A 23,485-nucleotide genomic window follows, 5' to 3' on the forward strand; every position below is an offset into this window, starting at 1 on the left:
ATCATGCTATGTTGATGCAGATGAAAAACTCAGGGTAAAATTCATGGTATGAAAGATTGTTGATAAAAGGATTATTAAAGAGAAAGTAGGGTTCTTTCTCTTGGTATTTGTAATATCACAAGGTGGGGGGGGGGGGGGGGGGGGGGCTTTTTGATTGTGTTGGATAATTAAGAGAGTCAGGTGGATCGAGTGTAACATATTTAACACAGTGAAATCTCTTACGGGGTGTGAGGGGACTGGAGTACCCTTGTTTAATAAGGGGAATCGAGATATATATGTTGATGTTTTTTACTTTACGCATTTAATTTTCAGCACTTTAGTTTCAAAGTTCATCTAAAAAGTTCAAGAAAATGAAGAACACACAAACCGTTGTCTAATAACAAGAGAGTCAGGTGGGGAACCTTTATGATTGTGTTATATAGTTAAGAGAGTCAGGTGGATTGACTGTAACATATCTAACATACTGAAATTTTTCACAAGGTGTGAGGGGACTGGAGTGTCCTTGTTTGGAAAGGGAAACCAGGATATATCTTGATGTTCTTTACTTTACGCATTTAATTTTTTACACTTTAGTTTCAAAGTTCATCTAAAAAGTTTAGGAAAATTAAGGACACATGAAGTGTTGTTTAAAAACAAGAGAGTCAGGTGGAATACCTTTGTGATTATGTTAGATAGTTAAAAAAGTCAGGTGGATCGACTGTAACATATCTAACATGGTGAAATCTCTCACGAGGTGTGAGGGGACTGTAGTGCCCTTATTTGAAAAGGGAAATCAGGATATATCTTGATGTTCTCTACTTTACGTATTTAATTTTTTGCACTTTAGTTTCAAAGTTCATCTAAAGAGTTTAAGAAAATTAAGAACAACATTGTTTAAAAACAAAAAATTTTTGGTAAACTTAATTCACCTATCTTAGACATGTCCAATGGGTTGGACCCGTTTTACTTCCCCTAATCCCAATATATATTCATAAAGAAAGTGAAGAAGTGACCTACCATTTTGCTAAAGAGTGGCCATTGTTCGCCATATTAATTTAAATATGAATAATAATTTGAATCATATGAAAAATTGCAATGATTTTATACATATTAAATTTATTCAACTATGCGTTATATTATTCAAATATTGATTCAATGTGATGTCTAATATTTATTAATCTCAATATAGATATTCCAAAGAGTTAAAAGATAATATACTGATAATGTAAAATAGTTTTATACTGTCAATAAAAAATTATCATTTAACTATGTCATATAATTTATTTGAATATAACAATATGATTTGACACTAAATATGATTGTGATTGGTTGACAGGATATATTCTTTACTTTGATCAACATATATTAAACCAATATTAAATTTTATAAATCAATAGAAAACTAATAATTTTTTTTAACAATTTAAAGCGTAATTTTTATGTTGTTGAGATTCATAAAAATTCATAAGTTTATTTTTTATATATTTTTTATTTACAATTTCAATCTATTTTATTTTTACGGTAAATTCTTTTAAATAAAATAGAAATCTTAATCAAATAATAAAAAAATTTATAAAAAAAACTTTTAAAATCGTAATGTAACACAGCGCTGAGACGATTAACATATTTCTCTTTTTAGAACCAAGGAGGACAAAACGGTGACGTTTTTGTCGTTTAAAAAAAATTGAAAATGAAGAAAAAAGATTGAGAGTTGAGACTATCAGCATTCATTGTTACTCTCTCGCCGCCCTCCGCCGCCGCGTCCCCTTCGGTCAGAAGAATATCCGGCAGTCTCGTCTCCGCCGTCCGGTCTTTCTCTCACTCCTTCTGTCACTCTGTGATATTTGTTGAGCTTATATATTAATAGATTCAATTTGTTTTGTTTGAATCAGGGAAAAACAAAAATGAAGATTGTTTCAATTGCAATTAGGTCATTCAAAGGCAATTTGCAACATAGGGTTCATCACACTCCTTTGCTCAGAAACCTTTCTACTTGGACTTTTCCAGGTGCCATTGTTAAAACCTTGATTTCAATTATTGATTTTCATTTTGATTTTTTTATACAAGCACTATCAAGTTTCTTTCGAAGTGATGAATTCTACCAATTGTTCCAACTTCTGCCATAAATTGTTTGTCGATTTTATTGTTAGAACTACCGCGTAGAAATTTCACAACTACAATTGTTCCGTTACTACACTCACAAACCAAAATAGCTACCTTAACAGCAACTATCAGTGCAAAATAGATGATAGTGTTTAATTAGAAATTATTTAACTAAACCAATGGAAAAAAAAAATAGAACAAAATATGATAAGCAAGAAGATCAAGGTAGGTTAATTAGAGAATCCTACCTATTACTAGAACAACCTCAATTGCAGTCGTATCAGTAGTTGACATTGGACAAGAGATAAACATTCAAAACACTAAATATTGCTGAGGAATAAAGGGAAGAGGCAACTTACCTACTAAGTTTTTATTACTGTATTTTAGGGTTATGTTTCTAGGTTGTAAATATTTAAAACAGGGAGGGTCAGCATAGTTTCAGGAATAAGAAGGAAACTAAGTGTAATAAAACAAACCTCGATGGATTTCAGTTTTCATATAGTTAGATGAGAATTTAATTTTTCACGTTTTCTGTTATAAAGGCATAGTCTGTCTGTGATTAGGACTTAGGATGTTTTGAATTTGTTATTTTTATTATTCACTCTGATGATCATTTACTTCTACAATCCTCATGGTCATTTTATTGAGCAGGAAATGGAGCTGCTAATCAGCAGGTTAACAAGTCAGAGTCTCCCGAGGAATTTGAGCAGCGAATATTTAGTCCTGTGGGAAATTCTAAAACAGATGCCATTTTAGATAGGCTGAATCAGCAAGCAAGGGGTCGAGATAGATCTGGTGGAAGTTCCCAGCCAAGGGATGATCTTTTTGATACATTATCTGATGGAATGGATGGGAAACTGAATAATGCTGCCAATTACTTTGAATTTGATCCTGAAGAAATCGATAAAGATGATTATTCTTATCGATATGATACCACTTTTCACGAGGGATCAACATATAGTACAAAGGTATGCTGAGTAGCAAACCCTAACTACGTCACTTATAACTCTCTTCGTATTTACTATTACATATTCTGTATATATGTGATCTCTGTCTTATCTTTTTAATTTTGTTTGACATGAGGGAAGCTTATAGTTTATGTCTGAATCGATCTTTAGATGTGGTCAATCCTAACAGATGTTTGGTAGGGAATTTTTTTTGAACTATAGTGAAAATAATGGGAACTGCTGAAAGTACCAAGACAGAGCTTGTTATATCATACTGATAATGGGGAGCTTATATCATGAAGCTTGTTATGGGAACTGCTGAAAATAATGCAAAACCTAAAGTGTTTTTAGTCGCACAGTGATCAATATTCATTATTATACGCTAGTTTACATTGGACATGAATTTGATGTTGCTTTCAAGAAAGCCTTTTCTCAGGCAAATTTCTCGTTCTCTTGTGTTGAAAACAAGATTTTTAAGCTGGAGGAGAGAGCAGGGGCTGCAGGGCAATCAAAATAGTTGTATGAGTGAGATAGCAACAATATTTCACTTATTGGTTAAACACGTAGCCTGGCCTATATCTATCCAGCCAAGTTGTCAGATGACACTTCTCTCGGTCGCTAGAAAAAGGCAAACCCGTTTGTTGTTGCTCAAAAGAAAAATTCTGTGTTGCATTGGCATAGATATAGTGTATAGTTTTAGGTGACTGGACAGAATTAATGGTGTTTTCTCTTTTTTTTTTAATATTCAAATTATTGTGGTAATATTGATATTTTTAATCTATTCCATTGACACATTTAAATTACATAAATAACATATCCATCTGTACTATTAAGATTCGGTATATGTACCAATAACGATAATGTTGCTAAGTTAATTTTAGCTCATCATTTGTTTCTTGTGTGTGCTTTAATCAATAATTGCTATGGTTATTTGTATTTATGGAAATATACCTGGTGTTTCTTTTGTACCAGCTCTATCAAATTAATTTTCTGATCTGTGCAATATCTTTCTTCATACAGGATCTTGATCTTACAAAACCTGCTGCACGAAAGCCTGCCATAAGGAGCGAATTCGTAGTATCCACTAAAGAAGTTCTTAGTCAAGCAGATTTCAGGGTCAGCACTTGTGTCAGAGTAGTTCTGTTATAAGATATTTTATATATCATAGGCGTAATTAACTAATCACTTTCTATTTCTGTTTGCCATGTTAAATTGAAAATTGTCATGTACATGAATTTGTTGCTTTTTCTTGATAATGAAAAAATGTTCCTATCAGTGCTATTTCCGGAATGACTCTTAGCAGTATCATTGGTTTTTGGTTTTATGCAGAATGTAAGATTCTTGGCAAACTTCATTACAGAAGCTGGAATCCTTATCAAGAGAAGCAAGGTAAGTTCTAATCTACTGTAGGATAGTAGATTGGATAGGAATGATGAACTATTAAGAAGGAAAAACAAAGGGTGGATATTTTACAATTAGTACTGCTACTGCAACCACTTTCTTTGTTCTCCTTTTGTTAATCTTACCAAACTACTTATTTCGTATTCATTGTGACTAGACTGGCATCAGCGCGAAGGCTCAAAGAAAGGTTGCCAGGGAGATTAAAACTGCCAGAGCATTTGGCTTAATGCCCTTTACAACAATGGGTACAAAGTCATTTATTTACGGGAGAACTATGGAGAATCTTGATGACGACTTCTCGTACAGGAGTGAAACTAGAAACACGCCTAGTGAAATTGATCTTGAAGACCATGTTTAAGAGAGTGGTGTTGGATTAGCTTGCATAATCTTTTTTTTGTTACTCTACCTAGATTAAGAGACGGTTGAAATAAGTAAGTGATTTTGCTTGTATACCTTGATTACTATGGTGGCAAATGTAGTTTTTCTATAAATTCTAAAGTTTTGAGCATTATTTATTTGAATATGAATATTACAAAGATTGGCACTCGTACTTAACAATGTTATAAATTGCATTTCTTCATGTTTCAACTATGCTGCATGATTTTTGTTGCATGATATCTTGGATAAGCACGGTCATATTTAGATAAGAGGAACCACCTTTTTCAACAGCTCTATTTGCCATGTCACTTAATTTACTAGCCCTTTCTCTTATATCTTTATTTTCATCTCCCTCATCCATCACCATACATATTGCCTCCTTGATACCTTCCTTCTTCACCATCACACCTAACTTCTCTTCCACTCCCCACCTCATTGGAATCTCTACACCAAGGCTCACTCCAATCCTCAAGACTTGAGTAACAAGCTTCTCATTCAAAAATTGGTCAGCAAATAATGGCCAAGTTACCATTGGCACACCGGCACTTATCCCTTCAAGTGTCGAATTCCAACCACAATGGGTTAAGAATCCCCCAATAGAAGGGTGTGATAATATCACCACTTGTGGAGCCCAACCTCTAATTATAAGGCCTCTCCCTTTGTTCCTTTCCTCAAACCTTTCTTCACTAATCCATTTTTCCAACTCTTCACTTTTATTTCCTTCCCTAATCACCCAAATAAATGGCCTTTTTGTTGCTTCCAAGGCCAAAGCCAATTCTATAAGCTGCGAAGGAACTAAGTTGCATAAACTTCCAAGACAAGCATAGACCACAGACTTTGGTTGGTGCAAGTCTAGCCAATTTAAGCAATGATGATCACTTATTGAAGCCATGTTACCTCTTTGTGCCTTGTCCAAACCATCTTTGTTGCTAAGTGAAACAGGTCCAACACACCACACTTTATCATTTCTTTCTTTCTTGTAATCCTTAACATATGCTTCCTCCAACTCCTCAAAAGTGTTTATGATTTCACCATATGACTTTACTTCAGCCTCACGCATCTTCTCTTTAAACTCCTTCAAATCATCTGTCATTATTCCTCCTGGTATTTGTTCTTTGGTGACATGAATTTGGTCGGGTATGTCAGGCACAGTGAAATACTCAGATTCTGAATCGATACTCTCAAGAATCTTTGATGTATTTACCTTGAGCATGCATTGAAGACAGAAGCAAGAAAAACCATGAAATGAAATCCTTGGAATTTGATGCTTTTCAGCTATTTGTAAAGTCCAAGGAATACAAAAATCAGATATAACACAACTTGGTTCTGGCGTCAATGCTTCAAACAACTCCTGAGCTGGTTTTTGAAGCAAAGTAATTGCATGGAAGAGATTCAATCTCATGTCTTTTGAATCCACCATGTCGAAATTCTCACACCCTTCTGGTAATCCAGCTTCTTTTGAAGGAAAATTGACTGTTAAGACATTAATTTGGAGGCCAGAAGAAACAGCACGAGAAAGAACAGAGGTAAAACGTGATGCATTTTTTGGTGTAGTAAATATTGTGACAATAACACCATGTTGTGCCAAGAGTTTAGCTATGTCTATCATAGGGATAATGTGACCTTGAGCTATTAAGGGAAATAATACAAAATGAGGAACATCATTAATATTTGTTTGCAAAGTCATGGTTAGAAAATTAATGATATGTTATTTTGAGGTTGAATTGAATTGAAGTGTTTTTCAAATATAAAGATGGTATATGTGTTGTAGAAGGTTTTAGATATAATTGGTGATGTAAGAGCATATGCAATGAAAATTGTACTATACGAGGAAGTAATGATAATGTTCAGTGCATGGAAGTAGTGACAATGTTTGCCGCAAATTCTCTGTCGAGACCAAACAAAAGAGACAGAGAAGTAACGTGAAGATTCAGTATATTATATTCTACTTTACATGAGTTTTCGTTTTCATGTTAAGAATGTACTGTAATTATTTTTAGGGAAAATTATATCTAGAAAGGGACACTAAAATATTTAGTTTGTTTGATTGTCGTTTCAAAATTTTCTTTTTGCTGCCTCTTCACCTCCATAACTAAGATGAGGATAATGTTTTCTAGACAAAAACATTGACCAAAAGAGGTGAAATGGAAGAGGTCTGAGCCTTTTCAACCATTTCAATCAGATATAGGCAAATTTCTTAATTTTATTTGAAAGCAATGGCTAAATTTTAGAATGATATTATTTAATATTTATAATCTATATTCTTTATCTAGTTCAATTTAAAATAATCTCTTAAATAATTTATATTTGAGAGAGAAAATAACTTTTCAATTCACTATGTAAAAGATTGATTGTAAGAATTATAATAAATTAGTCTTCAATGTTCTCTAAAAAAAACCCTAATTTTTAACTCTTTCCCTTTTCCCACTATTTTTAAGATTCGGAAAAAAAATCAAGAGAAAAAGTTTAAATTCTTTTTCCAATGAATCTTACCATTTAAAATGTGGCAGAGTTTAAGGTGAGAAAGAAGATTTTTCCACCATTGTACAATGTTAAAATTATAAATATATTAATTTCTTTGCTATTGCAAATCGTATGATTGCACATGGAGAAAAAATGGAGCAGGTAATGGTTGTTGAGAAAATCTTGAGGTCAATGTCAACAAAATTCAACTATGTTATATGCTCAATTGAAGAGTCCAACGATGTGATGACCCTTTCTATTGATGAATTGTAAAGCGTTTGCTTGTGTATGAGCAAAAAACGAATGGTCAAAAGGATGTTGTTGAGGAACAAGCATTGAAAGTGTCTAATGCAGGAAGAGGTACGTGGGGAGGTAGAGGAAGATCCTCAGGAAGAGGTCGTGGTAGAGGAAGACAAAGCAAGGAGTTTGTGGAGTGCTACAAATGCCACAAGGTAGGTCACTATCAAAGTGAGTGTCCTAGTTGGGAGAAGAGTGCAAACTATGCATAGTTTGATGAGGAAGAGGAAATTATTTTAATGGCCAAGAGTGAATAAAAAAGTTGGGCTAAGGAAGAAGTTTGGTACTTGAATTTTGGATGCAACAATCCCTATGTTTGAAATTAAGGCTAGGCTCTTTGATTTTGATGGGAGCTTTAGGGAAACAGCCAAGTTGGGTGATAATTCACCAATGTTAGTAATCGACAAAGGGAACGTGAACCTGAGTTTGAGCAATAAGTCACATGTGATATCTGATGTCTATTACATACCAGGGTCGAGGAACAATCTTCTCAGCATTGGACAACTTCAATGGAAGAGGCTGAGTGTGGTTTTCAAACATGACTCGTGCCAAATCTTTCATGAGGAAAAAGGCCTGATCTTGACTACTCATATGTCTCAGAATAAGATGTATGTGATTCAGGCACCAATCATCATGCCAATCTATTTTTAGAGTCAGACCAATAAACAAATGAAATCTTAAGTGTGGCATATCAGGTATGCACACTTGAGTGTCAATGGACTAGACATGCTTGTGAAGAAGGACACGGTGAAGGGTTTGTCAAGCCTGATAAACATAGAAGAAAAGTTCATTGATTGCTTGACAAGCAAGCAACACAAAGAACCAGATCCTAAACAAACAAATTGAGGGATAATGCAAAATTGGAACTTGTTTACTTTGATATATGTGGAGCCATCAAGCCTGAATCACTTGGAGGAAACACTTACTTCATCACTTTCATTGATGATTTCAGTAAAAAAAAACTCGGGTTTATTTTTTGAAAGAAAAGTCTAGTGCCTTTGGTGTGTTTAAAAAATTCAAAGCATTAGTTGAAAAGGAATCTAGTTATTTGATTTAGTGCTTTAGAACTGACAGGGGGAGAATTCACATCAAATGCCTTCAACGAATTCTGTAACTTGCGAGAAATCAAAAGGAAATTAACTACTGCATATACTCCACAACAAAATGGAGTATTTGAAAAGAAAAATAGGACTCTCATAAATATGGTTAGAAGTATGTTATCTTGTAGAAGTGTTCCTAAACATTTTTGGCCTGATGTCATGATATGCCATAAGCATACAAAGACAACATTATATTCCATAAGCATTCATAGACAACATGCATAAATTTTATGGTTTTTGAATCTGCTACAATTGGCTATGAGTTTAGCTACATATTACCTACAAATTTTTATGAGTTCAAGTAAGATGTTGATCTTAGCCACGTGACATGTCACGTCATCATAGAAGTCACTGTCACATGTACACCAAGTCAACAAAAAAGTTTACGTGGTGTGTCACGCCAGCTTCTGTTAATAGGCGTTGATGGGAGGGACTAAAAGTGTGGACGTCAAATTTTAGAAAGATGATTTTTTAACATAATTTTTTTAAAGAACTATAAGTGAAAATTCCTATATTTAGAGGACTAGAAACATATTTAATCCTAATATCGTAATAGTGAATTTTTCGGAATTTATAATAGTAAATTAACAACCCACCCAAAAAAAGTGAAGTCAGTTACTATTGCTCTTAAGGGTAATAAATGGTCAATTGGAAAGTAAGATTCTAAAAATAATCAACTTCATTGTTTGGGTAGAATGTCACTTTTACCCTTTTTTATAAAGAAAGGAAAATGTGAAGGAAAGAATAAGCAAGCAAGGTTACTATTTGAGAGCATCAACATCCATTGCATCTATTTTAGTTCTTTAAATTGACTCCACTAATTATATAATATTATTTTATATTTCTCAACTATTTAAACAACCTTGTCCATAACTAGTCTTGTATAAATATAATAACTCCATTACTGCAGACTACCAGCACGACCAATAAGTTCCCTTACTCGTATACTTTCTCAAAGATCTAACAAACTACCTGCTCAATCAATAGAGAATGTTGAACCAATAAAGTATTCAAATGCCAATGTTAGTGCAATCACTCTCAAGTATGAAAAAGCTCTAACTATGCACCAACAAATAATGATGATGTGAGCCTTATACCACTCTCATTTTTTCAAACTAAAAGGAAAGAAGAGGCATACAAGGACAGTATAACACACTTTACTTAGATTTTATGAAATAAACTTTAAACAGCAAGACAGTAACGAAAATCTATGTTTTCAGTGTAAGACAATAGAGGGAAAAAAAATCTTCATTTACACTATACACTCATGCTGTGAAGTACTATTTGTCCTTGAATATGTTCAAAATTAAAGGACAAGTTACAAAAGACTAAGCACTGAGCCCGGCCAGAGTACAAGTTACAACATAATACACAAACTTAATGTTACAATTCAAAATTAAAGGACATACTTACAACTGACAAAAAATCCACAACTTAGCATACAAATGAGCACAACAAGTTCAAAATCAATAAAATTGATAAATCACTTGGCCCACTCGATATTTATAGTTTTCAACTAATGAGACTAAGGTTCATTGCAAACATGCACAGTGAGTTTGTTCACGGCTCACATTTGGATGTTAGATGCATGTGTGGAGTCAAGTACTACAACTTTGCTGTTTAAAGTTTTGTTCATTACAAACTCTCACTCTTATCATTTACACTCGAGGTCTCACCCCACAAGCCTCACTAAGATCCACTTCCGCTCACCACCAAATCAATCAGGCTTTGATACCACTTGTTGGGAAAGTCTGGGGAGCGAGATCTCGAAGTGTAAATGGGCCAAACGTTCACTCTTATCATTTGGCTTTAGACCTAGTCAATGTGACACTAACACTTTTACACATGAAACCCAACAAGTTGTTGCATTTTTCGGCTCCCTGAAACGTGAGGAAACTTGTTCAATTCTCCTCAAACTTATAATCCTATGTGAGTGAGTCTACAATGCAAGTCTGCCCGAGTTTACACATTATTTTTAAGCAAGTTAAGTTAACACTAAGTTAAGTAAACACTGATACCTAGAGTCCTAACCTATGAAGCACGAACACTCTGCTTACAATGGTAATGTCAAAAACATTGAACACCGACAACGCAACACATATGATAGTATTTGACTAAGTTATGGAAGATTGGATTTCTTTGGAAAGCGGTGCGGCGCGGCCAACCCTTAAATGGGAGCGTCACGGGTGCTTAAAGGAATGCATTAACAAGTTTTATACTAAGTTATGGAAGATTGGAAAAATTGTTGAGTGTGGCAGAGTGTTCACATAAGAAAGGTCCCAATCAAAAGGTTTCCAGTACACAGACTTTTCATTTTATCACTTTATGAATTAAGCTTTTAAACAACAAGAGATTATAATAAAAGATCACGAAAATCTATCTTTTCAGAGTAAGACAATAGAGGGAAAAAATCTTCATTTACACCATACTCATGTTGTGAAGTATATGGATCACATTACAAGAGCAATTAGTATGCTATCATTATTCATTACAGTTTGATACAAAAAAGCCAACATAACAGTATTCAGTACAGTTTGATCCACAATAAGGCAAACTTGAAAGCATAAACCAAGTAGAGCACCAACAAACACTTGAGATGGGGTGTCACCAACAAACAAGTTCCTTTAGCTTCCTTGAAACATGTCAGTCACAATCATACTAAGCACCTGTGTCCAGCCATTCACACAATTTTACTAGTCAGAAATATCTTCATAAACAAAAGGTAAACATAGTTAGAGTTTCTCGATTCGATGTCGAGTTCCCTAAAGAAATCCTAGCAATCAAAAACACAGGAATTTCTATATCTTTGATATATTTGGCAAACCTTGGCAAGAGATGCTTACAATTTTCACATTTAACTCATACTTTAGGATGACTAGTGGACATTTAGACACAAATATTAACATGGCCCTATAATTTTTCAAGTAATTTGAACTCTCAAGAATGTAAATTATGCACCATATTATACAGTCAAGATTCCACTAATTGATATAGTTTCTGGTTCTTTCCTCTAAAGTACACCATCCAAATACCCTTATTAATTATTATACTTTACTCTTGCTGTACCATATTATACAGTCAAAACCAAAGTAGCAAGCTTCAAAAGCCATAACAAATCATTTACGAGAAAAACCTATCAACGAAGAAACATCGCTATTTTCGGTACTCTGGCACAAATATAGGGTGATGGTTTCTAGCAGTCTATGTTTTGGGCTAATAACATCCTCTAAAACCTTAAGTTCACAGCAGAAAACCAAACCAAGTATTTACCATCTCTATAAAACAACATGCAGCAAACTAAAGAATTTATGGAAGACTGTTGAGTCGTCACATAAAAAAAAGCCCTAAACACAATCATATATGAGAAAGCTGCATCACATTGTGCTATATGAGTCAATATTGAATACACTTTGATCAAGAAAAGTGCAACAAAACCTATTATTTTCAGTGTAAGACATTATAAGAGCAAATGAGTATTGAATAGAGTTTGCACCTACCTAACGGCGCAGAAGCATGAAACCTAGAGAGCATAAAACGGCAACTGTAGAACCAAGAAGTGCACCAGTCAAGACTTGAGGAAGGGTGTGACCAACATCTTCTTCTAGCTTCTCACCAAGAACTGGAGTCGCTCCACCAGACACTTGATCAAGAAGCGTATTAAGCACCTGCGTCCACACACAAGATATGTTGTTGATTACATACAAAGTAACAAAGATTAATGAGTTGAAGAATATCATACATACCCGAGCTTGGTAGCCAACATCTCTCTTAGCAGAAACAGCATCATACATGACAATGAGAGAAAATCCCAAAGAAACGGGAAAGAGTGAATGAGAAACACCATGAGAGATAGCAACAGAAGTGGTGAGAGCAGAACACAGTACGGAGCGAGTAGAAACCGTTCCTTGAGAAGCCAACAAGTGCCTCTCCTCCTTAAAGAAATTCAAGAAAACTTTGCTTGATTGCGTAACAAACAAGGCAAAGATAGCAGAAAGAAAGGTTGGATTGGAAGCCAATGTAGCAACAACAGAACCATCATTCTCCATCTGAGAAGAAGAAGAAGAAATGGAAGTGAAGGATGATGATCGAAGAGAAGAATCCATGAGAGAATTGGAAGGAATGAAAGTGAAGAGTGTTTGTGAAGTCAAGAAGATCTCTCTGTCTGAATATATAGAATGAAACCTTCTAGAACCTTCCAGAACTATCGAGAATCTTCCAGAATAATCAGAACCATCCACTACTATTAGTCTTGATTTTTAAACGATTTTTTTCACACAAACACGATAATTTATTTATCAATATTTTTTAATTATTAAATTGATTAAGTTTTTTAATTATTGATGACTGGGATTTAATATTTATTAATTAATATTTTTAATTAATTAATATGTTTTTTAAAAAAAAATAATTAATACAAGTTCATAAGTAGACACTAGGTATAGTTTGAATAAGATATATAAACTCTAAATCTAAATCTAACAAAAACTATGTGGGATGTGTCCATTATACCATACTTCATTTCTAATGCCTATACTGAGTAGGGAAGTTTATCACCAATGATTCTAATGCAGCACATGTTTACTTTTTACCATTCAGTGAAACATGGATGATCTAATATGTCATCCAAAGCATGACGCATGAGGAAACAAAACAATTGAAATTGCTAACTTATAATTTTCAGGTTGTGAGTTTGGACTCGAGCCTGACAGCAAGATTAAGTGGCATTTGGAGGGTGACTGCAATATGGCGTTTTTCCAACAGGTTCAAAAATTAAGAATAAATTCATGCCGATATCGGTGTTTAGGGACGGAGAAATTTCGCTCACTGACCCTAAGGATTTCGCTGATCACACGGTTAATTACTTCAAATTCATTTTTTCTTCTAACTCGAATGTTTTGCAGGATTTTAGCTTGATCGATGACACGATCACTCCTTCTGTGGATGCCTCTACGAATAATACTTCGACGGTCATTCCTTCTTTTGATGAGATTACAGCTGCGGTTTTCAACTTAAATAATAGTAATGCTCCGGGGCCGGATGGTTTTGGAGCGACGCTCTACCAAAAGTATTGGGATATTATCAAGATTGATGTCTCAAACGCAGTCATTCAGTTCTTCACTTCCGGTTGGATGCTTCTGGGCTTTAATGCAAATACCATCATTCTTATCCCTAAAATCAAAGGTGCGGTTTCTTTAGATCTGTTTTGGCCGATTGTAGTCTCTAATTTCAAATTTAAGATTATTTCCAAGATTATTGCAGACCGGTTGGCAGCCATCATGCCCTTTCTTGTTTCTAATTAGGAGCGGCGCGGGTTTATTGCGGTAGGCATATCCATGACTGTATAGGATTGACATCGGAGGCTTTCGATCTTCTGGATTCGAAGAACTGGTGTGGTAATGTGGCCCTTAAAGTTGACATTACAAAAGCTTTCGATACGCTCCGGTGGGACTTCTTATTGAAAGTAGTGCAAAATTTTGGTTTTAATGGAAAATTATGTTTTTGGATTAACAATATCCGTGGTTATTTCTCTTGTGAACGTGGTGTCCGGCAAGGCGATCCTCTTTTGTCGTTGATTTTTTGTCTCACCGAATAGGTCCCTAGTCGGAAGCGTTCTTTTCTCGTTGCTTGTAAGAAGCTTGTTCCGATTCAAGGCCCCGACAACCTTTGGGTGCCTTCTCATATCCTGTATGCCGACGATGTTCTCATCTTCTGCAATGGTAAAATTTCCAATATAAAAAATCTCATCTCCACCTCCGAGGAGTATGCGGTTGTTTCTGGGCAAAAGGTTAATTGCAGCAAGTCTTTCATCTATGTTGAACATATTGGCGGAGATCCCAGGCTTCCAGAAAGGTTCCTCTCCTTTTAATTATCTTGGTGAGCCAATCTTTAAGGTCAAACCAAAGGTGGTTCATTTGCGGCCAATTGCGAATAAAGTCATAAATAGGCTTGCTTCTTGGAAAGGCTCGCTATTATCTTTTTCCAGTAGGGGGAGCTTGTAAAATCTGTCATCCAAGGTATACTGATACATAGTATGATTTTATATGATTGGCCTATCTCTCTCATCCATTGAACGTGCAGTAAAGTGATTCATATGAAGTGGAGAAACATCAAAGAATAAATTGATTACGATGGCATGGAAGGATATATGATATCCTTTAGAGGAAGGTGGTCTTGGCATCCGGTCGATAATCAAGGTTAATGATGCTTACAATCTAAAGTTGGCTTCGGATTTGCATGATTCTTCTGAGTCTTTAGCATCTTTATTGAGGCAAAGAGTTTTAAGAAAAGGTAAATTCATCAAGCATCACATTTATTCTTCCCTTTGGCCATAATTAAATCTGAATTGTTTACTGTTGAAGAAAACACATCTTGGAATATTGGTAATGGAGCTTTTATAAGTCTTTGGTTTGATAGTTGGTGCAGAGAACCGTTTCACCTTGGTGTCGAGGTCTCTTATAATCTCGTGGACTAATCTGTCAACAATATTATGAATAATGGTAGATGGGATTTCACTAAAGCCATTTCTCCCATTCCGTCTTCTCCTCAAGAAAAGATTTTGAGTTGTCAAATCCCGTTTGATCTTCGACCGGACTCTAGAGTTTGGATTCCATCTCTGAATGGTAATCTTACTTCTAAGAATAACTTTGATTTTAAGAGGTAGGTCAGTCTTCACAAGGAGTGGTGGCGGTGGAATTGGTCTAAATTAATTCCACCTTCAAAGTCTACTTTCATGTGGAAGCTTCTCCATTGCAAAGTTTCTACGGATGATCAATGGAAAAGAAGGAATTTCATCTTTCCTTCGCGCTGCAGCATGTGTAAGGAGGCAGGAGAAACTAACCCACACTTATTCTTTAATTGTAAGTTTACTTCTCATCTTTGGGCTTGGTTGAGTAAAAATATGAATTTCTCTTCTACAATTCTTGGTTGGTCTGATCTTTGGAATATTTGTCGGAAGTTTGGTTCAGGCCAATGCAAAACCGTCTCCATTGCTGCGATTAATTTTATTTTTAATGCTATTTGGTTGGATAGAAACGGGTTGAAGTTTTAGAATGTTCTCCCTTCTGCTCACAGGTCGATCTCTTATATCTTGGGTTTTGTTTCTTTGGTTGGTGGCTCCTCCATTGTTGTTAATTATTTGAATATGCATGATCTTGAAATTCTGAAGAAATTTCGTGTTTCAATTCGTTCCCGTAAAGCCCCTAATATTTTGGAGGTAATTTGGAAACCCCCTACTAGGAACTAGATCAAGATCAATTGTGATGGAACTTATCTTTCTCCTTCGGGTTTTTCTGCTTGTGGAGGTATTGTGAGAAATAATGATGGTAATTTTTTGAGTGTGTTTGCCTCTTTTTTGGGTGTTGCTAATTCTCTCATGGCCGGACTTTCTGGTGCCATGATGGCAATTGAGTCCGCTTATTAGAAGAAGGAGAAATCTTTGGATGGAAACCAACTCAATGACGGTGGTCAAAGCCTTTAAACCTGCTTTTTTTAGTGCCTAGATACATTAGAAATAAAGGGTTGTACTGTATAAACATAGTTGCTAATTGGAAGGGAACAACTATGAAGACATTCTTGCTAACATGGGGCTTAATATTACGAACTCTACTTACTTTTCTTTCATCCCTACTTGTTTAAGGGCTGATTTTGTAAAGAATAGGCTAGGTATGCCATTCTTTAAATTTGTTTCCTCTTGATATGATCGTGGTTTAAGTCCCCCTATCCTTTTGTTCCAATCTTCTTTTAATCTAATACCATCATTTTAAAAAAAAAATTGGATTGAAGAGTACCCACCCTTTTGCATCTATATAAAGCATTAGCAAAAGGAAAAATGGTCAGGTTTGTAAAAATCCTAAACATGAGTCATATGACTTGTCTCTTGAAAGTCGGTTTATTGGTATACCATTAATCAATGATATACACCATTTTTAGACAATGCATTTTTCTTCTTCCAGCTTCTTTCTTTTGTCACCTATTTTCCATGAATAAATCATCACAAACTGTAATTAGTAAAATTGTTAGATAGGCATAAAAAATATTGAAGAACATATTAGTAAAATAGTTAAATAGGATCATTCAATAAGTGTGGATTCTTCCACTTATAAATGCTCAAGTATCCATATTTCTAACTAATGTGAGACTTCCTCACAGTACTCAAACTTGTAATTTTTTCAACACTCTATAATCAAACATGAGTTTGAAATCCCATTTTTCTTCCTCTTAGAATTTAAAGAAAACTTTGATGGATTGTGCCACAAACCAAGCAGACATAGCAGAAATAAATGTTGGATTTGTAAACAATGTAACTAGAAATGGAGTAATCCTATGCTTTGCATTCACTAATAAAGCGACTCCTAACCCTCTGTTTAATAAGCAACAAAACCCTTGTTGGTTATTGTCATTGGAAATCATGTTTTAGGGGTTATAAAAGGTGGTAGATTTTTTATAATGGGCGTGAAACGGAAGGAAACCGAAGTGGGGTTTCGTTGAGAAGAAGACGTGGCAGTGGGTAAAAGAGAGTGAAAGGATGGCAATGATGATGATGATGATCGAAGAGGATGAAGAAGAAGAGAGTTTATGATGGAATTAGAAACAGTTGTGTGTGTTTGTTGTGTATGGAATGTGAAAGGTTGTGAAATCAAGAACAACTTTGTCTGAATATTGATGATTGCGACATAATATAATGATCTTATCATCAGGTTATAAGCGAGGAATTGGAAAAGTGGCATGTTGTTTGTTTATGGAATGTGTCGTTGTGGGGTTAAGAAGATATTTGTCTGAATTTCGACGAATGAAGCATCATTCAATAAACCTATAGGAAACCTAAAAGAAACATCTAGAACAATTTGTTTACTAGTAAGAGAAATTGCATTTGTCTTTGCAAATAATAACAACACTTAGCACAAACTTTTGCCAATATTTCACTTCACAAATCATAATTTTCATTATTTTGTTGCAAGGGTTGTTTAATGTAACGACTAGTCTTTGAGGAGAGTAAATAAAAGGTCAATTTATTATGTTTTTTATTCATATTTAATCTCGATAATTTCTTTCTTTTTTTAAAATCATTTTTCTTGCTAATACTATTATGTTTAATGTGGTTCAAATGAATATTAGTAAACATGTTTAGTGTGTTTGTGCAATTCACAATAAAGAATTCAAAATATCCTGAAAGAAATTCGTTGTTAATCTCTATTGCATCCAATATTCTATAATTGGTAGGGGCGAATTGATCCTAAAGGTTAGTGTGAAATGTACACACTTTGAATTTTTCAAGTACGGTTTTCATCAACACATTGTTTGTTCTAGTGCTACCACCTATGCACCAACAACCACAAATATCCAACAAGTCTGTCCTTGACAATACATTATGGAGATACGTTTTCGGAATTCGAAGATACATATATAGATAATTTTTTAGATAAAATAGAAGTGTCTCACTTGCAACGTCTTTATTCACGTAATTTTAGATGCGTCCGAGAATGTATCTCCAAACACACACAAAAAATTAGATTTTAAAGTGTATGACACACCCTTAAAGATGAAAAAGAACATTTCCTTTATTTAAACGTGTCACATTGAATTCGCCCAATATCCACATCAATACTTATGGGTTTTAAATTGAACGCTTCATAGTGTATGGGCTCTAGCACACCATGTTGGGCCATATTTGGCCTTCTTTGTGGATCTTTATTAAGTACGTTAGAAGGTTAGTGTGAAATGTACACATTTTGAATTTTTTAAGTACAATTTTCATCAACACATTGTTTGTTCTAGTGCTACCACCTATGCACCAACAACCACAAATATCCAACAAGTCTGTCCTTGACAACACATTATGGAGATACATTTTCGGAATTCAAAGATACATTTATAGATATTTTTTTAGGTAAAATAGAGGTGTCGCACTTGCAACATCTTTATTGACGTAATTTTATATGCGTCCGAAAATATATCTCCAAACATTATAAAAAAAAAAGTATTTTTTGGATTTTAAAAGTGTGTGACACACCCTTAAAGATGAAAAAGAACATTCCTTTTATTTAGGGTCTGTTTGGTAAAAATAGCGGTTGACTGATAAGCTAGCTGATAGCTTATAGCTTATGACTGATGGCTGATTACCGATGACTTATAGTTTATAAGCTAATTGAAGTGTTTGGTAAAATTAGCGGTTCAATTAAATTATAAATGTAAAATGACATAAAAGATATTTAATATATATTTATTTTATTTTAAATTAAAATAAATTATAAGGGTTAAAAATGGATTTTAATTAAAATAGTAAGGATAAAAAAGGAAGAAAAAATGATAAGCTATAAGACATGAGCTAAAACGCTATTTGAAATAGCGTCTGGAAAATAAGCTATAAGCTAGTAAAATAAGCTATAAGCTCGTGATGAAAAGAGCGTTACCAAACGGATTTAAATTATCATATGAACTTATAAGACATAAGACATAAGCTATAAGCTCGAAAACATGGCTTACCAAACAGAGCCTTAAGCGTGTCACATTGAATTCGCCCAATATCCACATCAATACTTGTGGGTTCTAAATTGAACGCTTCATAGTGAATTGGCACTAATATGTGTGAATTGACTCTAACATGTGTGAATTGACTCTAACATGTGTCACATTGAATTCGCCCAATATCCACATAAATACTTGTGGGTTCTAAATTGAACACTTCATTGTGAATTGGCACTAATATGTGTGAATTGACTCTAACATGTGTGAACGCTTCAAGTAAAATTAATTTTGAAGACATATCAATTTTATTTTTGTCTAACCAAACATCTTAAAATCAATTAGAATCAATTTTACACCTCTAAAATTGCTTTTGTCATTTCCAAAAGCTAAACCAAACCTGCACTTAAAAGAAAACTCACCATTCCTAGAAATATTTGAAAAAGGCATGATTGTTTTTCTCGAGATTTAGCTCAAAAAGTGCTGTACTGGTAAAGAATGCACTCTTGTAAAGCCACAAATGATCCAAAAGACATTCAATGATGTGTGTAACATTAAATTTTTTAATACATTTACACCTAAATCTATCTATGCCTAGAATAATAGAGATGATGGGTGAAGCAATAATTATGAGACAAGCTAAGATGGTCAACCACCAAAGGCAACTACTCAAACAACTTGTGTGACAGATTTTACCTACCAACTATGACTTATAATGGAAACCATTTATGACACCTTTAAGACTGCTTTTAAACATCACATGAGACTTTCCCAATTAAGATTCCTTCATGGATCTGGTGTGTACCACTGCTGCAATTTCATTTACTCAGCCAAAAAAAGACAGACCAAATCAGATGCCAAAATTAATTTCTGTGACAGTTTTATGAATTGAAGGTATGTTGCATCTGCAAAACAGTTATTATTGACAACAAATTGTAACATCCAGAGAACCACATCAATTGCTGACTTTGTAATCCTTTGGCACTTGTTATGTAAAGAATGATTTCATAGAAAATATGGGGAAGAAACTTTTTAAAATGATACACATAAATAGACCAAAATACTAGTCCTAATTAACTGATCCTCATCAATCTGCCTAGGAAAATATAACTGTAAGGAAATATAAATGAATAGATATGAACAGTTTCCCTCCCCCACTCTCAATTCAAATAATTGGCCTCATGATCCAGAGGCTAGGCTTTACTCAAAATACAGTTGATTCTGAAGTTTGGTTTGGTCAAGACTTCAGAGCAATAAGACAAACTCGACCAAAATCATACCAGTTTACCGTTGATTTGGGAAAGTGACTATATTTAGCATCCTCAATTGACAATTTTTTACTATCTTGCCCGTGAACTCAAAAGCTTCTGAGCTATTCTATCTTTTGATGTTACTTTCTTTTTCAGCATGGATGCGAGACTTGCTTTCTTGTCTCTGGTTGTTACCTCATCATCTTCTCCAAAGACAGCTGAACTTGAAGCCAATGCAGCGTCTCGTAAAACTGCGTCATTGTGTTCCCGAATTTTAGCAAGTTTAGCACGTTTCAATGCCTGTTTATCAATTTCTCTCTTCTTGGACGCCTCTTTGTCTGTTTCACGAACATTCTTTACTGCCTGTTTTGCTAACTGCTCTGCTAAATCAGTTTTTATATTAACATTCACGTCTTCTGAAGGACTTGGTTTAAGTGGCTTCCCTTCATCATCTCGAGGAATGATAGGTCCATGAAATGGACAGCTTTTCATATCTCTTCTCTGACAGAGTCCCCCTTTCCTCAGTGGAGCACGGCATGGTTGGATCTCAATTTGCTTTTCTTCATAAGGCATTGCCGGAACACTCAATTCAGCAATTTTATCTGATGGAATAACTGCGTCATCATCTACCCTACCCCAGTGACTTTCAATATCCAAGCCCCGCTGGTTGGCCATAAAAACCTTGTTTGAACCCCAAGTATCCAAGTGAGAACCCCATCTTACCACAGGAGCTTTGGTCAAAAGTTTACTCCTCGCAGGGTTTGACTCAGATTCATTTCCTCCATGAAGTAGGTTGTCAGTGTTAGAGCTTTTAGACTCTTTAGCGTTTGAACCAAGATTACCACTACTCATATTATGGGAAGATGATGCCAAGGCAGGATGTTTCTTTTTCTTATCAGGCGCACTAGATGAGTCAGGATGTTTCTTTTTCTTACCGGGCACACTAGATGAGTCAGGATGTTTCTTTTTATTATCGGGCGTACTAGATGAGGTTTCAATGGATACAGCATTACCCTCTTCCCAAAAATCTTCTTCCCCATCAAGTTTTGACGTGTTTAGAAGAGAACAGCCTGCCTCCTCACATCTCTTTTTAACTGATTTAAGACGGTTTTGGATATCAATGAACTCCTTCAAAGTAGAATCTCTAAATCTATTATCAGCTACTTCAACTCTAACCAGAACAGAAACCCATTCTTGGATGGAAACCAAGTGCTTTGTCACCAAAAGTTTGTACAGCTCCCTCAATGCATCAAAAACTACCTTGTTATCGTTGCTCTCATAAACTTTTTCCCCTTCATCCAAAGCTTCGCGGCGAAGCTGCTGCAGCTCCAAAGAACGAAAGTCATTAAGCTCTTCATCGTCCAAGATATCATTTGACTCAAGCTCCTGTTTCGAATGCAAAATGTCTAAACACCCATCAATCTCATCCATCGTAGACAATATCTCTCCCTTTATCGAAGAGAATATATCTTTCAAAGATTCATACTTGTTCAACAAAATCTCTTTCGACTTCCTCTCCCTCTCCCTCCTCTCTTGCCGAATCCTCTCGGCATTAGCTTGTATATTAGGAAACTGAAGCCTGAGTGTATTCTTCAAGTAATCATAACCCAATCTAAGCTGTCTGTAATGAACCCCAAACGACACATTCCACTTCTCCAAAGATTCAACGGCCTTCGAACGTAAAACAGACGCAACCAATGGAGGAGCGGGAAGCGGCAAACTTCTCCGAAACCCAACACTCAAGGTCATTAACTGATCCAAATCCTCAACAACAAGGGTCCTAAAAATCTTCGATCGCATGAAGAGTTCATCAATTATTTGAAATGCAAGGTACCTAACCTGCAACCCATATCAAAATTCATTCCAAAATCGAAACTTTTCATAATTTTATCACGCTCATACAATCAATCAGAGTAAAATCACGTCACTTCTCATTCAAAATGAAATTGATTGATGAAAATTCAATTAACCCTAATTGAAACGAGAATTGATAATTGGAAAAGGGAGAGACGTACCTGAGAGTGGTCGCGCTTCATGAGATCCATTAGGGTTTGGGAAGCTAAACGGAGCTCCGAATCGGAGTACCGGACGACCATTTTAATGGCTTTGAGGAGGCGGTGATCAACATCCGGTGCGGTGGAGTTTGTTGCCCTATCAATCAAAGCCCTAACCTTGGACTCTTTTGTATGACCTTCTTGTCTTTCTTCTGCTTCCATAACTATTGAATTTGAATCTGACAGTATCTGATTTTGAATTGAAAAGCCCTAATTTTATAACATCACATTTCGTGGTCAATTGCTTCTTTCTTGCGCGATACATTAGCTTGTTCTGTTTCACAATGCACGACATAACCGACTGTCGTTTTTGCCGGTGGAAATATTTTTTTATCTTCCTTAACATGCCAAAAAAAAATATTATCAATTAAACTTACTTTTAACTATTAACTATTGAAAAGTAAAGGGCATGTTTGTCTCAGTTTTAAAATAAATAAATTTGTTTTATATTTATATTTTTTAAAATGAAATGTTAATTTATATTATATAACATAAATTTATGGTAACATCTAGAGTGAACTATCATTCAAATGGTTCATGGTGAACCATAAAAAATAACCATTAGATTAAAATGTTTAGGATATGTTACAATGTACCCTCACACACCATAAATCTTTCTTTATCCATCTCTTAATTTACTTTCACACTATCAACCGGCAACCACCACCCCATGATTTACAAATCACAAAATTTTACTGGTAGTTTTCTTTTTCTTTGTATTTTCCATAATTTCTTTCTGTCACTACCCTTGACTTCTTAAAATTCTTTAAGAGAATAAACTAAAAATTGAAAAAGTTTAATCAAGATTTATGAATAGTTGAATGATATTAAGCATGAAACCACTTTCCTCTTTCATTATACATCTAAAAGGTATTATTTTTTATTATTATGTTTATAATAGAGTTTTGAGAGATTATGCATTTGATGTGAAGTTTTGTTCAAGGATATAACTGGATTAAAAAATTCATCCAAATGTCCAATTGTGTTAATAAGAATTATTTTCTAAAATTGATTAGTAAAGTTGCTCTTTCTATGGTAAAATTTGATTTTCTT

General features: G+C 34.7%; 4 protein-coding genes across 5 annotated transcripts; 1 reads left to right on the plus strand and 3 right to left on the minus strand.

The window, feature by feature from the left end:
* The first annotated feature begins 1,605 nt into the window (after window positions 1-1,605).
* LOC131610749 (uncharacterized) lies at window positions 1,606-4,950 on the plus strand. 2 transcript variants are annotated; one of them, XM_058882785.1, is made up of 6 exons: window positions 1,606-1,787; window positions 1,871-1,985; window positions 2,733-3,049; window positions 4,049-4,144; window positions 4,358-4,417; window positions 4,587-4,950. In XM_058882785.1, exons 2-6 carry the CDS (start codon window positions 1,883-1,885, stop codon window positions 4,785-4,787), a joined length of 777 nt encoding a protein of 258 aa, XP_058738768.1. In that variant the 5' UTR covers window positions 1,606-1,787; window positions 1,871-1,882; the 3' UTR covers window positions 4,788-4,950. The 2 variants fall into 2 exon arrangements, with proteins under 2 accessions (XP_058738768.1, XP_058738769.1); XM_058882786.1 differs by having other exon boundaries at window positions 1,606-1,782.
* Window positions 4,909-6,556, minus strand: LOC131610748 (UDP-glycosyltransferase 73C25-like). Its single transcript, XM_058882784.1, has one exon. It carries the CDS (start codon window positions 6,492-6,494, stop codon window positions 5,007-5,009), a length of 1,488 nt encoding a protein of 495 aa, XP_058738767.1. The 5' UTR covers window positions 6,495-6,556; the 3' UTR covers window positions 4,909-5,006.
* Window positions 6,557-11,062: 4,506 nt separating this feature from the next.
* Window positions 11,063-12,767, minus strand: LOC131612930 (uncharacterized). The gene is made up of 3 exons (XM_058884671.1): window positions 12,411-12,767; window positions 12,165-12,332; window positions 11,063-11,333 (listed from the first exon to the last, which is right to left on the minus strand). The coding sequence occupies exons 1-2, from the start codon at window positions 12,711-12,713 to the stop codon at window positions 12,165-12,167; spliced, it is 471 nt and encodes a 156-aa protein (XP_058740654.1). The 5' UTR covers window positions 12,714-12,767; the 3' UTR covers window positions 11,063-11,333.
* Window positions 12,768-19,473: 6,706 nt separating this feature from the next.
* On the minus strand, window positions 19,474-22,763 carry LOC131610750 (UV-stimulated scaffold protein A homolog). The gene is made up of 2 exons (XM_058882788.1): window positions 22,394-22,763; window positions 19,474-22,217 (listed from the first exon to the last, which is right to left on the minus strand). The coding sequence occupies exons 1-2, from the start codon at window positions 22,592-22,594 to the stop codon at window positions 20,469-20,471; spliced, it is 1,950 nt and encodes a 649-aa protein (XP_058738771.1). The 5' UTR covers window positions 22,595-22,763; the 3' UTR covers window positions 19,474-20,468.
* Between the last annotated feature and the right edge of the window lie 722 nt (window positions 22,764-23,485).

This window comes from Vicia villosa, linkage group LG6 (genome assembly GCF_029867415.1).
Source record: "Vicia villosa cultivar HV-30 ecotype Madison, WI linkage group LG6, Vvil1.0, whole genome shotgun sequence".
Lineage (NCBI taxonomy): Eukaryota > Viridiplantae > Streptophyta > Magnoliopsida > Fabales > Fabaceae > Vicia > Vicia villosa.